Source organism: Oratosquilla oratoria, unplaced genomic scaffold (genome assembly GCF_046742065.1).
Source record: "Oratosquilla oratoria isolate Oo_2021 unplaced genomic scaffold, ASM4674206v1 SCAFFOLD253, whole genome shotgun sequence".
Classification (NCBI taxonomy): domain Eukaryota; kingdom Metazoa; phylum Arthropoda; class Malacostraca; order Stomatopoda; family Squillidae; genus Oratosquilla; species Oratosquilla oratoria.
The window spans coordinates 114,213-126,457 of record NW_027467605.1 but is presented as its reverse complement, the minus strand read 5'-3'; the positions used below and the strand labels follow the sequence as shown (position 1 = coordinate 126,457).

At 35.9% G+C, this 12,245-nt stretch overlaps 1 protein-coding gene across 1 annotated transcript; it reads left to right on the top strand.

The window, feature by feature from the left end:
* The first annotated feature begins 7,601 nt into the window (after nt 1-7,601).
* On the top strand, nt 7,602-11,891 carry LOC143022977 (uncharacterized). Its single transcript, XM_076181410.1, has 2 exons — nt 7,602-8,610; nt 11,773-11,891. The coding sequence occupies exons 1-2, from the start codon at nt 7,602-7,604 to the stop codon at nt 11,889-11,891; spliced, it is 1,128 nt and encodes a 375-aa protein (XP_076037525.1).
* Nucleotides 11,892-12,245: the final 354 nt, after the last annotated feature.

Genomic DNA, 12,245 nt, shown 5'->3' with positions numbered 1-12,245 from the left:
AAGTGAAAAACTGGCCAGAACGCGTTTTCACACTACTTAGTGCTTCATCAGTGGCTTAAAAGTGTGAATATCTGATTGAATTTTTGTGTTTATATACTATTGGTGTTGGTCTGATATTTCATTTTTGAGGCTTCTGATTGGCTAGTGGGCTGGACTGGGACTCCACACAAAAATTCAATCAGATATTCACACTTTAGCCACTGATGAAGCACTAAGTAGTGTGAAAACGCGTTCTGGCCAGTTTTTCGCTTTGGTAAAGCCATGCCCAAAGTAACTTACAAAACAATGTCATATGGTGACATTATAAGACAACTTCCCGTAGAAGTGAAAGAGAAAAGGCAGATAAAAAACTCTGCAATAATAATCTTGCCATTAAATTTAACCAAACATGCAATGAATATATATATATGTATATGTATATATATATACATATATATATATGTGTGTATATAGATATGTATATATATATACATATATTATGTATATATATATATATTTATCAAACACAATACACTTTAATTCTAAGCCATATAGGCGCATGCAGATATTGAAACGGGGTACGCCCGAGGCCTCGAACCTATGTGACGAGAACGTTAGAAGTGCCGAGTCTTGATGGTGTATTGGTTTAAGTCACTCGGCACTAGTAACGTTCTCGTGGCATAGGTTCGGGCGTACAATTTACAATTTCTGCATGCGCCTATATGGCTTAGAATTAAAGTGTATTGTGGTTGATATAAATATATCTGTAATCACTTGGAACCATTCAATGTTGTACATATATATAATATTATATATATATATATATATATATATATATGTATATATATGTGTATATATATGTACAGTATATATATTATGTATGTGTATATATATGTATATATATATTATATTGTATATGTACAGTATATATATTATGTATGTGTATATATATGTATATATATTATATATGTATAATATATATATATTATATGTATGCATATATATATGTACATATACATATATATATACATGTATATATATGTATATATGTATTTATATATACATATATATATGTATATACATGTATGTATGTATATATGTATATGTTTGTATGTATATATATATATTATATATATATATATATATGTATGTATGTATGTATGTGTATATGTATATATATATGTATATATGTATATATATACATTATATATATATATATGTATATATATATGTATATATATTCTATCGAAACTTGGATTTATTTGTTCAGGGTAGCCAGAAACTACCGGAGAAATGTCATTTGTGATGGCAACAGGCTCACTTTTTGACAACGGTACGGTATATATTTTCTTTTTAAAGACAGTCAAACTATCTTATCCTGTTTGGGGTTGAATTAAAAAAAAACATTTTCAATAACTGCTTTGATCTAATTATGTTCATTGTGAAGCTTAAAAATAATACAAGATAACTTTATACAATTTAAACAAAAAGATAAAAGAAAAAAAATCGAAGATAATTTTATACAATTCAAACAGAGAATCTCGCTTCATCCATGATTGAATTAATGCAATCACAGTCTTCATTTAACCATTCCATTTTTCATTGAATTTTTCATTTTGCACATTTTGCAATTTTTTTTCTTCATTATGAGAGCCCCCAAATCCTTCTTCAGCATAAGTACCAGAATTACAAAGGTATTTCTGCAAAAGTCCTTCACTGGAAATGAAGAAAAAAGGACAGTTTGACCAATCTGGTCATCAAAGAGAAGCAAAAAATTTCTTTTGCTTTCGTTCTTTAAGAAATTTGGTTTAATTTCGAGTTGGTGAAGCTTGAGATGAACGAAGGACACAGTGGACAAACTACAAGGACGGAAAAGTTAAGACAGAAGGGTTAATGTATCTGCAATACCTATGTATTTGTGTACTACACACACACACATACATATATATATATATATATATATATATATATATGTATATATATATATGTATGTATACATACTCCACTTCCCTTTACCCTTTTCCCTCCTTCTTATCTTGGCATCTCCTGGATGACGGGTCATCCCTCCCACTCCTCTCTCAGCTTCTTTTTATACTCCTTCTTTTCTTTCCCATTTAAGCAGTTCACTCTATCTCCCTACCTTCTGCCTTTTCCTCTTTCTCTACTTGATTCGCCTCCTCTTCCTCTCTCTTTTTTTTCCAAACATCTTGTTACTTTCAAAATTTTCTGTCATACTCTTACCCCATTTCACATCTGCTCTCCTCTTTGCCTCCTTTATCTTATGTTTTACCTCTCATCTCTTTACTCTGTACCTCTCACATAATTCCCTTGTCCTAATTTGTAACCAATCTATGAATGCCTGCTTCTTCTCTTCTACACCCTTCTTTGCTTCCTCATCGCACCACTCACTACCCTTCATTCTATTTCCTCCCATCCTCCTTTTTCCACACAACATTTTTGCATATCTTATGACTCCCTCCTTGAACCATCCCCATTCCTCCTCCACTCCTATTTCTACTCTATCCTTCACACCCTCCCACTCCTCTCTCAGGTTCTTTTTATACTCCTCCTTTTCTTTCCCATTTAAGCAGTTCACCATATCTCCCTACCTTCTCCCTATTTCCTCTTTCTCCATCTATTCTCTATTCTCAACTTACCCTCCACCAAAAAATTATCTGATATTCCCCTACTCTCTCCCCTTAAGACATGTACATCCTTAACTCTTCCTACTATACTCCTGGTTACCACTATACAATCCATTAATGCTCTATCTGCCACCCTTCCATCCACCACCCTCTCCCATGTGTACTTATGCTTGACTTTCTTCCTAAACACTGTATTTGCTATCAGCTCTCTTTCGAGACACATCTCCGCTATTAACTCGCCACTACGATTTTTTCCTGGAACTCTACATTTCCCAATCACTCCGTCTATTGATTTTTTCCTACCCTAGCATTAAGGTCTCCGAATACAAATAAATTGACATTTATCCCTAACTAATTTATGCATTCATTTAAATCTACCCAAAAAACATCCCTTTCCTCTACGCTCTTCTCACTACCAGGCCCACACGCACTTACAAAGACCCACATCTCCCTTCCCAGCTTCACCTTCATCCACATTAACCTTGAAGAAACCTCCTTCCACTCCACTACACGCTTACCTCTCTCTTCACTTACTAGTATAACCACCCCTTCTCTCCCTCGTCCTCTCTTAACTCCTGAGAACTTCCCAACTACACTACCAAACTCATACTTCCCGTCCTTTTCAATTTAGTTTCACTCAATGCCAAAACATCCATCTTTCCTCTCACAAACATACTGTCTACCTCTTCCCTTTTACTCTCATCTGTACCGCATCCACGCACATTAAAAGACCCAAACCTCAGGATACTGGTCGGGAAACTAGGCCCTCTTATGCCTTTAATTTATTTTAGGAATGTCCCTTTTGGGGCCACAGGTAGCAGGATTCCTGGTCCTCTCCCCGTCTGTTTTTTGTCGCCTCGTATGACTCAAGTGGGAAAACTTAGTTGTAGTATTCTTTTTCCCCACCACAGGGTAGGCGAAAAAAGTAAATGAATATAGAGAGAAATGGTACAGGACAGTAACAAGGGTTTGGGGGACAGCATAACGGAGGGACAGTCGCAGTATGATAAAGTAGCATAATTACTCTATGAAGAGATGTTTCCTTTATCACAGCCGAAATTATGTGAGGCTCTGGTGCACAGGGATGCCCCATATAGACCCTAAAGTATCAACTGCATGCTACTCTGCCACAATATCATGCAGCAATACCTTAGGCGGGGATATACAGTATATATATATATATATATATATATATATTATATATATATGTATATATATATGTATATAAATATATATATATATATATATAATATATATATATATATATATATATATATATATATATATATATATGTGTGTGTGTGTGTACATATATACATATATATGTGTATATACAGTATATATATATATGTATATATATATATGTATATATATATATTATATATACTATATATATATATATATATATATATATTATATATGCCTTTACTTTCTTCTCACCTCTTACGATCCAAGTGGAAAATACTTGTTGGCAGTATTCTTTTCCTCCACCACAGGGGCAGTGGACAAGGTGCAGGTATGACCCGTCATACAGGAGGTGCTAGGATAAGAGGGAGGGTGGAGGGGTGTGGAGTGTATTCAGGGATGGAATGGGTGGGAATGATTTTGTGCCTTTTCCTTTTTGGCTACCTCCCGTGTAAGGGGGGAAAAGCCTTGGTATCTGTATGTGTATATATATATATATTATATATATATATATATATATGCATATGTATATATATATATGTATATATGTATATATACAAACATATACATATATACATATACATACATATATACATTATACATATGTATATATATATATATATATATATGTATATTGTATATATATGTATATTGTATATATATGTATATTGTATATATATGTATATTGTATATATATGTATATTGTATATATATGTATATTGTATATATATGTATATTGTATACATATATGTATATTGTATATATATGTATATATATGTATATTGTATATATATATATATGTATATTGTATTTATATATATATATATATATATATGTAAGAGGAGTAGAGGGAAACACACAAGTAGAACAGGAGTTTATTCCTTGACTAGTTTCGCACAGTGATGCTTCTTCAGAAAGAATGGTTTGCATTACAGAATAACTGGTATTAAATACAAAAAATATTAGGAGAAAGAGGGTATAAGGGAAGGTCACTTCCTATTCATGGTGGCACGAAATCGTGCGGGTTGGTCGGACTGGCGCTCCGTGTGGTGCTACGAGTGAACAGATGTCCTGTTGTTTTCCACTCAGTTGCTGCATGTAGTGCTGTTATCTTTGATAATTTAATATCTCCTATTCTATTATTTGTGCATTTATTTGTGGCTATGTATATGGCTTCTACCATTTTCCTCTGTTTCTTACTTAGGTTGTTGTGTAATACATCAGCTTCATCCCATTTTGGTAGGTGCCCTTTTTCATCTATATGGTTCACGAACGCGCTGGTTTCACGGTGGTGACGGACATCGGCTCTGTGTTCTTTGAGTCTTGTTGGCAAACTCCTATATGTTTCTCCAATATAAACATTATCACAGCCTGAGCAAGGGATTCTATAAACTAAACTGTTGGTATTATTATTTTCCATCTTTGGTTTAATGATGTCCCCGATTTTCTTTCCTGCGTCACATGAGAAACGGATGTTAGAGTGTCTTAATTCTTTACTTAGTGTGCAGGCCAAATCAGAAGTGGGAACTACTACGTAGTTAATGTTTTTTTCTTCCTTGTTATTCCTCTCCCTTACAGCTTTGGCCTTCTTCAAGGTGGACGAGAGAAGACCGATAGGGAAGCCAAGTTTTCTGAAAGTTTCGGTGATATGATGTAATTCGTCATGGAGGAATTCAGGGCTGCATATTCTGAGTGCTCGGAGAAAGAAGCCCATGACTACGCCGGTCTTGGTCTTTTGGTCGTGAGCACTGAAAAAACTAATATAGTCATCTTTGTGGGTGGGTTTCCTATACACTTTGAATTTGACAGTGCTATTTTCTCTAATGATAACTGTATCTAGGAACGGTAGGGACCCATTAACCTCGTGTTCTACTGTTAGTTGAATCCTGGGATGAACTTGGTTGAGTTGTGAGAGGATGTCATCAATGTTGGTGTCTTTGGGGAGAACAAGAAGACAGTCATCTACGTACCTGTACCATTTGCTGTTATTCGGGATTATCTTAATATATTCTTCTTGTTCAAGTGTCTCCATAAAGAGGCATGCGGCTACTGCACTTAGAGGGGATCCCATAGGCAAACCTTCGTGTTGGTAAAAAGTTTTCCCGTTGAAGGAAACAGACGCACACTTGAAGCACATTTCAATTAGTTTTATATAGTCTCTCTTATTGATAGGAAGGTCGTCCGCGTTGATGTGTGTCAAGACTTTCTTGATAGCAGAGATGGCATTTTGTATTAAGACATTAGTAAATAAACTTTTAACATCATAACTTGTGAGGCACACCTTAAAAACTCGTCCGACTTATTAAATAGATTAAAGGAAATAGATTTCAAAGACAAAGTACTGGTAAGTTATGATGTTAAAAGTTTATTTACTAATGTCTTAATACAAAATGCCATCTCTGCTATCAAGAAAGTCTTGACACACATCAACGCGGACGACCTTCCTATCAATAAGAGAGACTATATAAAACTAATTGAAATGTGCTTCAAGTGTGCGTCTGTTTCCTTCAACGGGAAAACTTTTTACCAACACGAAGGTTTGCCTATGGGATCCCCTCTAAGTGCAGTAGCCGCATGCCTCTTTATGGAGACACTTGAACAAGAAGAATATATTAAGATAATCCCGAATAACAGCAAATGGTACAGGTACGTAGATGACTGTCTTCTTGTTCTCCCCAAAGACACCAACATTGATGACATCCTCTCACAACTCAACCAAGTTCATCCCAGGATTCAACTAACAGTAGAACACGAGGTTAATGGGTCCCTACCGTTCCTAGATACAGTTATCATTAGAGAAAATAGCACTGTCAAATTCAAAGTGTATAGGAAACCCACCCACAAAGATGACTATATTAGTTTTTTCAGTGCTCACGACCAAAAGACCAAGACCGGCGTAGTCATGGGCTTCTTTCTCCGAGCACTCAGAATATGCAGCCCTGAATTCCTCCATGACGAATTACATCATATCACCGAAACTTTCAGAAAACTTGGCTTCCCTATCGGTCTTCTCTCGTCCACCTTGAAGAAGGCCAAAGCTGTAAGGGAGAGGAATAACAAGGAAGAAAAAAACATTAACTACGTAGTAGTTCCCACTTCTGATTTGGCCTGCACACTAAGTAAAGAATTAAGACACTCTAACATCCGTTTCTCATGTGACGCAGGAAAGAAAATCGGGGACATCATTAAACCAAAGATGGAAAATAATAATACCAACAGTTTAGTTTATAGAATCCCTTGCTCAGGCTGTGATAATGTTTATATTGGAGAAACATATAGGAGTTTGCCAACAAGACTCAAAGAACACAGAGCCGATGTCCGTCACCACCGTGAAACCAGCGCGTTCGTGAACCATATAGATGAAAAAGGGCACCTACCAAAATGGGATGAAGCTGATGTATTACACAACAACCTAAGTAAGAAACAGAGGAAAATGGTAGAAGCCATATACATAGCCACAAATAAATGCACAAATAATAGAATAGGAGATATTAAATTATCAAAGATAACAGCACTACATGCAGCAACTGAGTGGAAAACAACAGGACATCTGTTCACTCGTAGCACCACACGGAGCGCCAGTCCGACCAACCCGCACGATTTCGTGCCACCATGAATAGGAAGTGACCTTCCCTTATACCCTCTTTCTCCTAATATTTTTTGTATTTAATACCAGTTATTCTGTAATGCAAACCATTCTTTCTGAAGAAGCATCACTGTGCGAAACTAGTCAAGGAATAAACTCCTGTTCTACTTGTGTGTTTCCCTCTACTCCTCTTACAACCTGTCAGGATGTCTTCACATTCGTCCCCAGGTAGAGAGGAAACACTCAATGACTTTACAGGAGCAGAGTTTGCACTCAGAAAAAAACTGGTTAGTCTTCGAAACCGCATCAATTTCATCCAAGATTGCTTAGAAGAGCAGGTTATTCCTAAGTCCGCCCCCATCCACCTACAAGGAGGACATTTGCCTTTCTCCAAGACTGCTCGGTCCTACTTGCTCGAAGCCAAAGAAACGCTGCTTTATGAAGCTGAAGATTATAAAGGCCAATTGAGACACATTCAACTGCCTAATCATTTGTTGGAAAAACTGTCAAGATCGAATCAACAACAACAAGCTAATCTCCAACATAAACTTAGTCAATTGTGCAACACAAGCAAATGGAATAACATCGGTAAGCATCACCTTCTGAATAACTTGTCTTCTTACACTCTCACCCCTTCCCAGTCACAGGCTCTTTCTTTAGGTCTAAAATTCAGCACCAACAATAACACCAAGAAACTTTCCGACTACATTATGAAGAACTATAACTGGAAGGAAGATGACATAGACATCGGTTTCAAACAAGGAGTCCTTTTTTGCTGCACCTTAGCCTCCAAATCTAACCCTCCTACTATCCCAAGAAGATTCCAAGTGGCACTTGAAGAACTACGCAATAACCAGGATATTGTTGTCACTAAAGCAGATAAAGGTGGTGGTATCGTTATCATGGACAAGACTGAATACATCAGGAAAATGGAAGCCCTTCTCTCGGACACAAACACCTACAGACCACAAACTGAACAACAAGCTAAGGATGAGGCCAATACATTCAACAAGGAAGCAAGGAAATTACTCAGAAGAACAGAGAAAGGAAAACGCCTATTACACCTTCTTGAGGAAAATCCAAGAATACCATCCATGAGAGGTCTCCCTAAGACACACAAGCCTGAGATTCCCCTCAGACCCATTACCTCCGGTATTGGCAGCGCGCCCCATAGGTTAGCTAAACATCTTGCTAAACCACTATCTTCATCACTTGGTAAAATCAGTGAGGCACACCTTAAAAACTCGTCCGACTTATTAAATAGATTAAAGGAAATAGATTTCAAAGACAAAGTACTGGTAAGTTATGATGTTAAAAGTTTATTTACTAATGTCTTAATACAAAATGCCATCTCTGCTATCAAGAAAGTCTTGACACACATCAACGCGGACGACCTTCCTATCAATAAGAGAGACTATATAAAACTAATTGAAATGTGCTTCAAGTGTGCGTCTGTTTCCTTCAACGGGAAAACTTTTTACCAACACGAAGGTTTGCCTATGGGATCCCTCTAAGTGCAGTAGCCGCATGCCTCTTTATGGAGACACTTGAACAAGAAGAATATATTAAGATAATCCCGAATAACAGCAAATGGTACAGGTACGTAGATGACTGTCTTCTTGTTCTCCCCAAAGACACCAACATTGATGACATCCTCTCACAACTCAACCAAGTTCATCCCAGGATTCAACTAACAGTAGAACACGAGGTTAATGGGTCCCTACCGTTCCTAGATACAGTTATCATTAGAGAAAATAGCACTGTCAAATTCAAAGTGTATAGGAAACCCACCCACAAAGATGACTATATTAGTTTTTTCAGTGCTCACGACCAAAAGACCAAGACCGGCGTAGTCATGGGCTTCTTTCTCCGAGCACTCAGAATATGCAGCCCTGAATTCCTCCATGACGAATTACATCATATCACCGAAACTTTCAGAAAACTTGGCTTCCCTATCGGTCTTCTCTCGTCACCTTGAAGAAGGCCAAAGCTGTAAGGGAGAGGAATAACAAGGAAGAAAAAAACATTAACTACGTAGTAGTTCCCACTTCTGATTTGGCCTGCACACTAAGTAAAGAATTAAGACACTCTAACATCCGTTTCTCATGTGACGCAGGAAAGAAAATCGGGGACATCATTAAACCAAAGATGGAAAATAATAATACCAACAGTTTAGTTTATAGAATCCCTTGCTCAGGCTGTGATAATGTTTATATTGGAGAAACATATAGGAGTTTGCCAACAAGACTCAAAGAACACAGAGCCGATGTCCGTCACCACCGTGAAACCAGCGCGTTCGTGAACCATATAGATGAAAAAGGGCACCTACCAAAATGGGATGAAGCTGATGTATTACACAACAACCTAAGTAAGAAACAGAGGAAAATGGTAGAAGCCATATACATAGCCACAAATAAATGCACAAATAATAGAATAGGAGATATTAAATTATCAAAGATAACAGCACTACATGCAGCAACTGAGTGGAAAACAACAGGACATCTGTTCACTCGTAGCACCACACGGAGCGCCAGTCCGACCAACCCGCACGATTTCGTGCCACCATGAATAGGAAGTGACCTTCCCTTATACCCTCTTTCTCCTAATATTTTTTGTATTTAATACCAGTTATTCTGTAATGCAAACCATTCTTTCTGAAGAAGCATCACTGTGCGAAACTAGTCAAGGAATAAACTCCTGTTCTACTTGTGTGTTTCCCTCTACTCCTCTTACAACCTGTCAGGATGTCTTCACATATATATATATATATATATACATATATATATGTATATTGTATATATATATTATATATATGTGCATATATATATATATGTGTGTATATATATATGTATATGTGTGTGTATGTATATATATACATATATATATATATATGTATATATATATATTTATATATATATATATATATATATATATATATATATATAATACACATATACATATATATACACATATACATATATATACACATATACATATACATATATACATATATATATATACATATATATTTTATACATGTATATATATGTGTATAATATATATAATGTATATATATACATATATATATGTAAACATGTATATGTATACATATATATATATATATATACATATATATATATATACATATACATATATATAGTTATACATGTACATATATGTGTATAATATATATATATATATATATATATATTATAGATATATATTTATACATGTATATATATATGTGTATAATATATATATATATATAAATATATATATATATATATATATATATATATATATTTAGATGTATGTTGGAAGAACTTTTTCGAGCTTCATGCATTATACAAACTAAGATGCTTTTGGGAAGGAGTTTGGCAGATGACCGGCCGCCCGTCCGTTTGTCCACGAGACTCAAGAAAGCGCAAAATGATCCACGCAAGAAGGGGAAATAGTAACACGTTCGTTCGTAAAATGTACTAAAAACACACTTTCATTGGAAAGAATATATGAAAGTACTGTAAGTTCTGTATATTACGACGACTGTAGTCCTCTTCGACAGATGGATAGAAGGGGAGGAGAAGAATATATTCATTGAACACGGGTACGGAAACTTGAGGGTACTTTAGTCTTTCTCTCTAATCAGGGATTGGAGGTGTTTGAGAGTATGCGGTATTTGTACGGGTAACTAGAAATGTCATGATATTCTAATCCCAATGTAGTTTTAGGAAGAAAACGGATCCACTCTTGTTGAACACTTCCCTAACTTTAATACTCCCAAAGGGCAATAGTCACCTGACTACTTTACATGTCTTGTACTTAGAAAACTAATATCCGAAGTTATGTGTTCTGACTAAATGTAAGTCAATCATCTGGACTACTTGAAAGGGAACTCGTGAGGTGAGGTGAGTCAAGTACTTTTACGTATGTTTATTTAGAACATAAGCATAGAGGAGGCTGCAAGAGACCATATGACCGAGATTAGGCATTTCCATGTCCTTGACCACCTTCCGTCCATATCCATAAAGGTATCTAGTCTTCTCCTAAAACAACCAATTGCTTTAGCGCTCAGGCTGCTAAGTCTATTCCATTCATTAACCACGCTGAAGGTAAACAATTTCTTGTCTATTTCCTTCCTAAACTTGATTTTGTTCTATTCAACTCCATTACTACTAATCCTGCCCTGCTGTCTTGTGTAAATTCCTCTTGTCCACCTGTACACACTCCTGGTTACAGCGGGTCTATCAAAAAGCAAATGGTGAGGTATTTACTTTGTCATGTAGTAGATGATAAGATCTTTGTGTTGCGTTATGTCCCTAGTGTGTACGTGATTGTATACAATATCCATCATGATCTCATGCGCCTTATAATCTATAGACAAGTGGTTTTCTGTCGTACAATTTGATGAGTTTGACGATTGTGGGTGTAGCGGAGACTTGGTGCGAAAACGATTTGTCCACGTGAGTGTTGATAGCATCGGTTATGTTGGTATTTAGGGCAGCTTTTGTTAACAAAGATGTGAATCACACGCTTTCTATCTCTCTTTGGTCGCTTTTTTCCAAGTGGAAAGGCATTGTTTCCTGTCGTACGCGCTGATGGTGAATCACACACACACGCGCACACACACACACACACACACACACACACACACACACACACACACACACACACACACACACACATATATATATATATATATGTATATATATATATTGTATACAAACACAGAATCATGTATCTATATTCATACACGTAGACGTACACGTAGACTTAAAACATGGTGACGTCGATGCATGCATACATACGTATATATATATATATATATATATATATATATATATATATATATA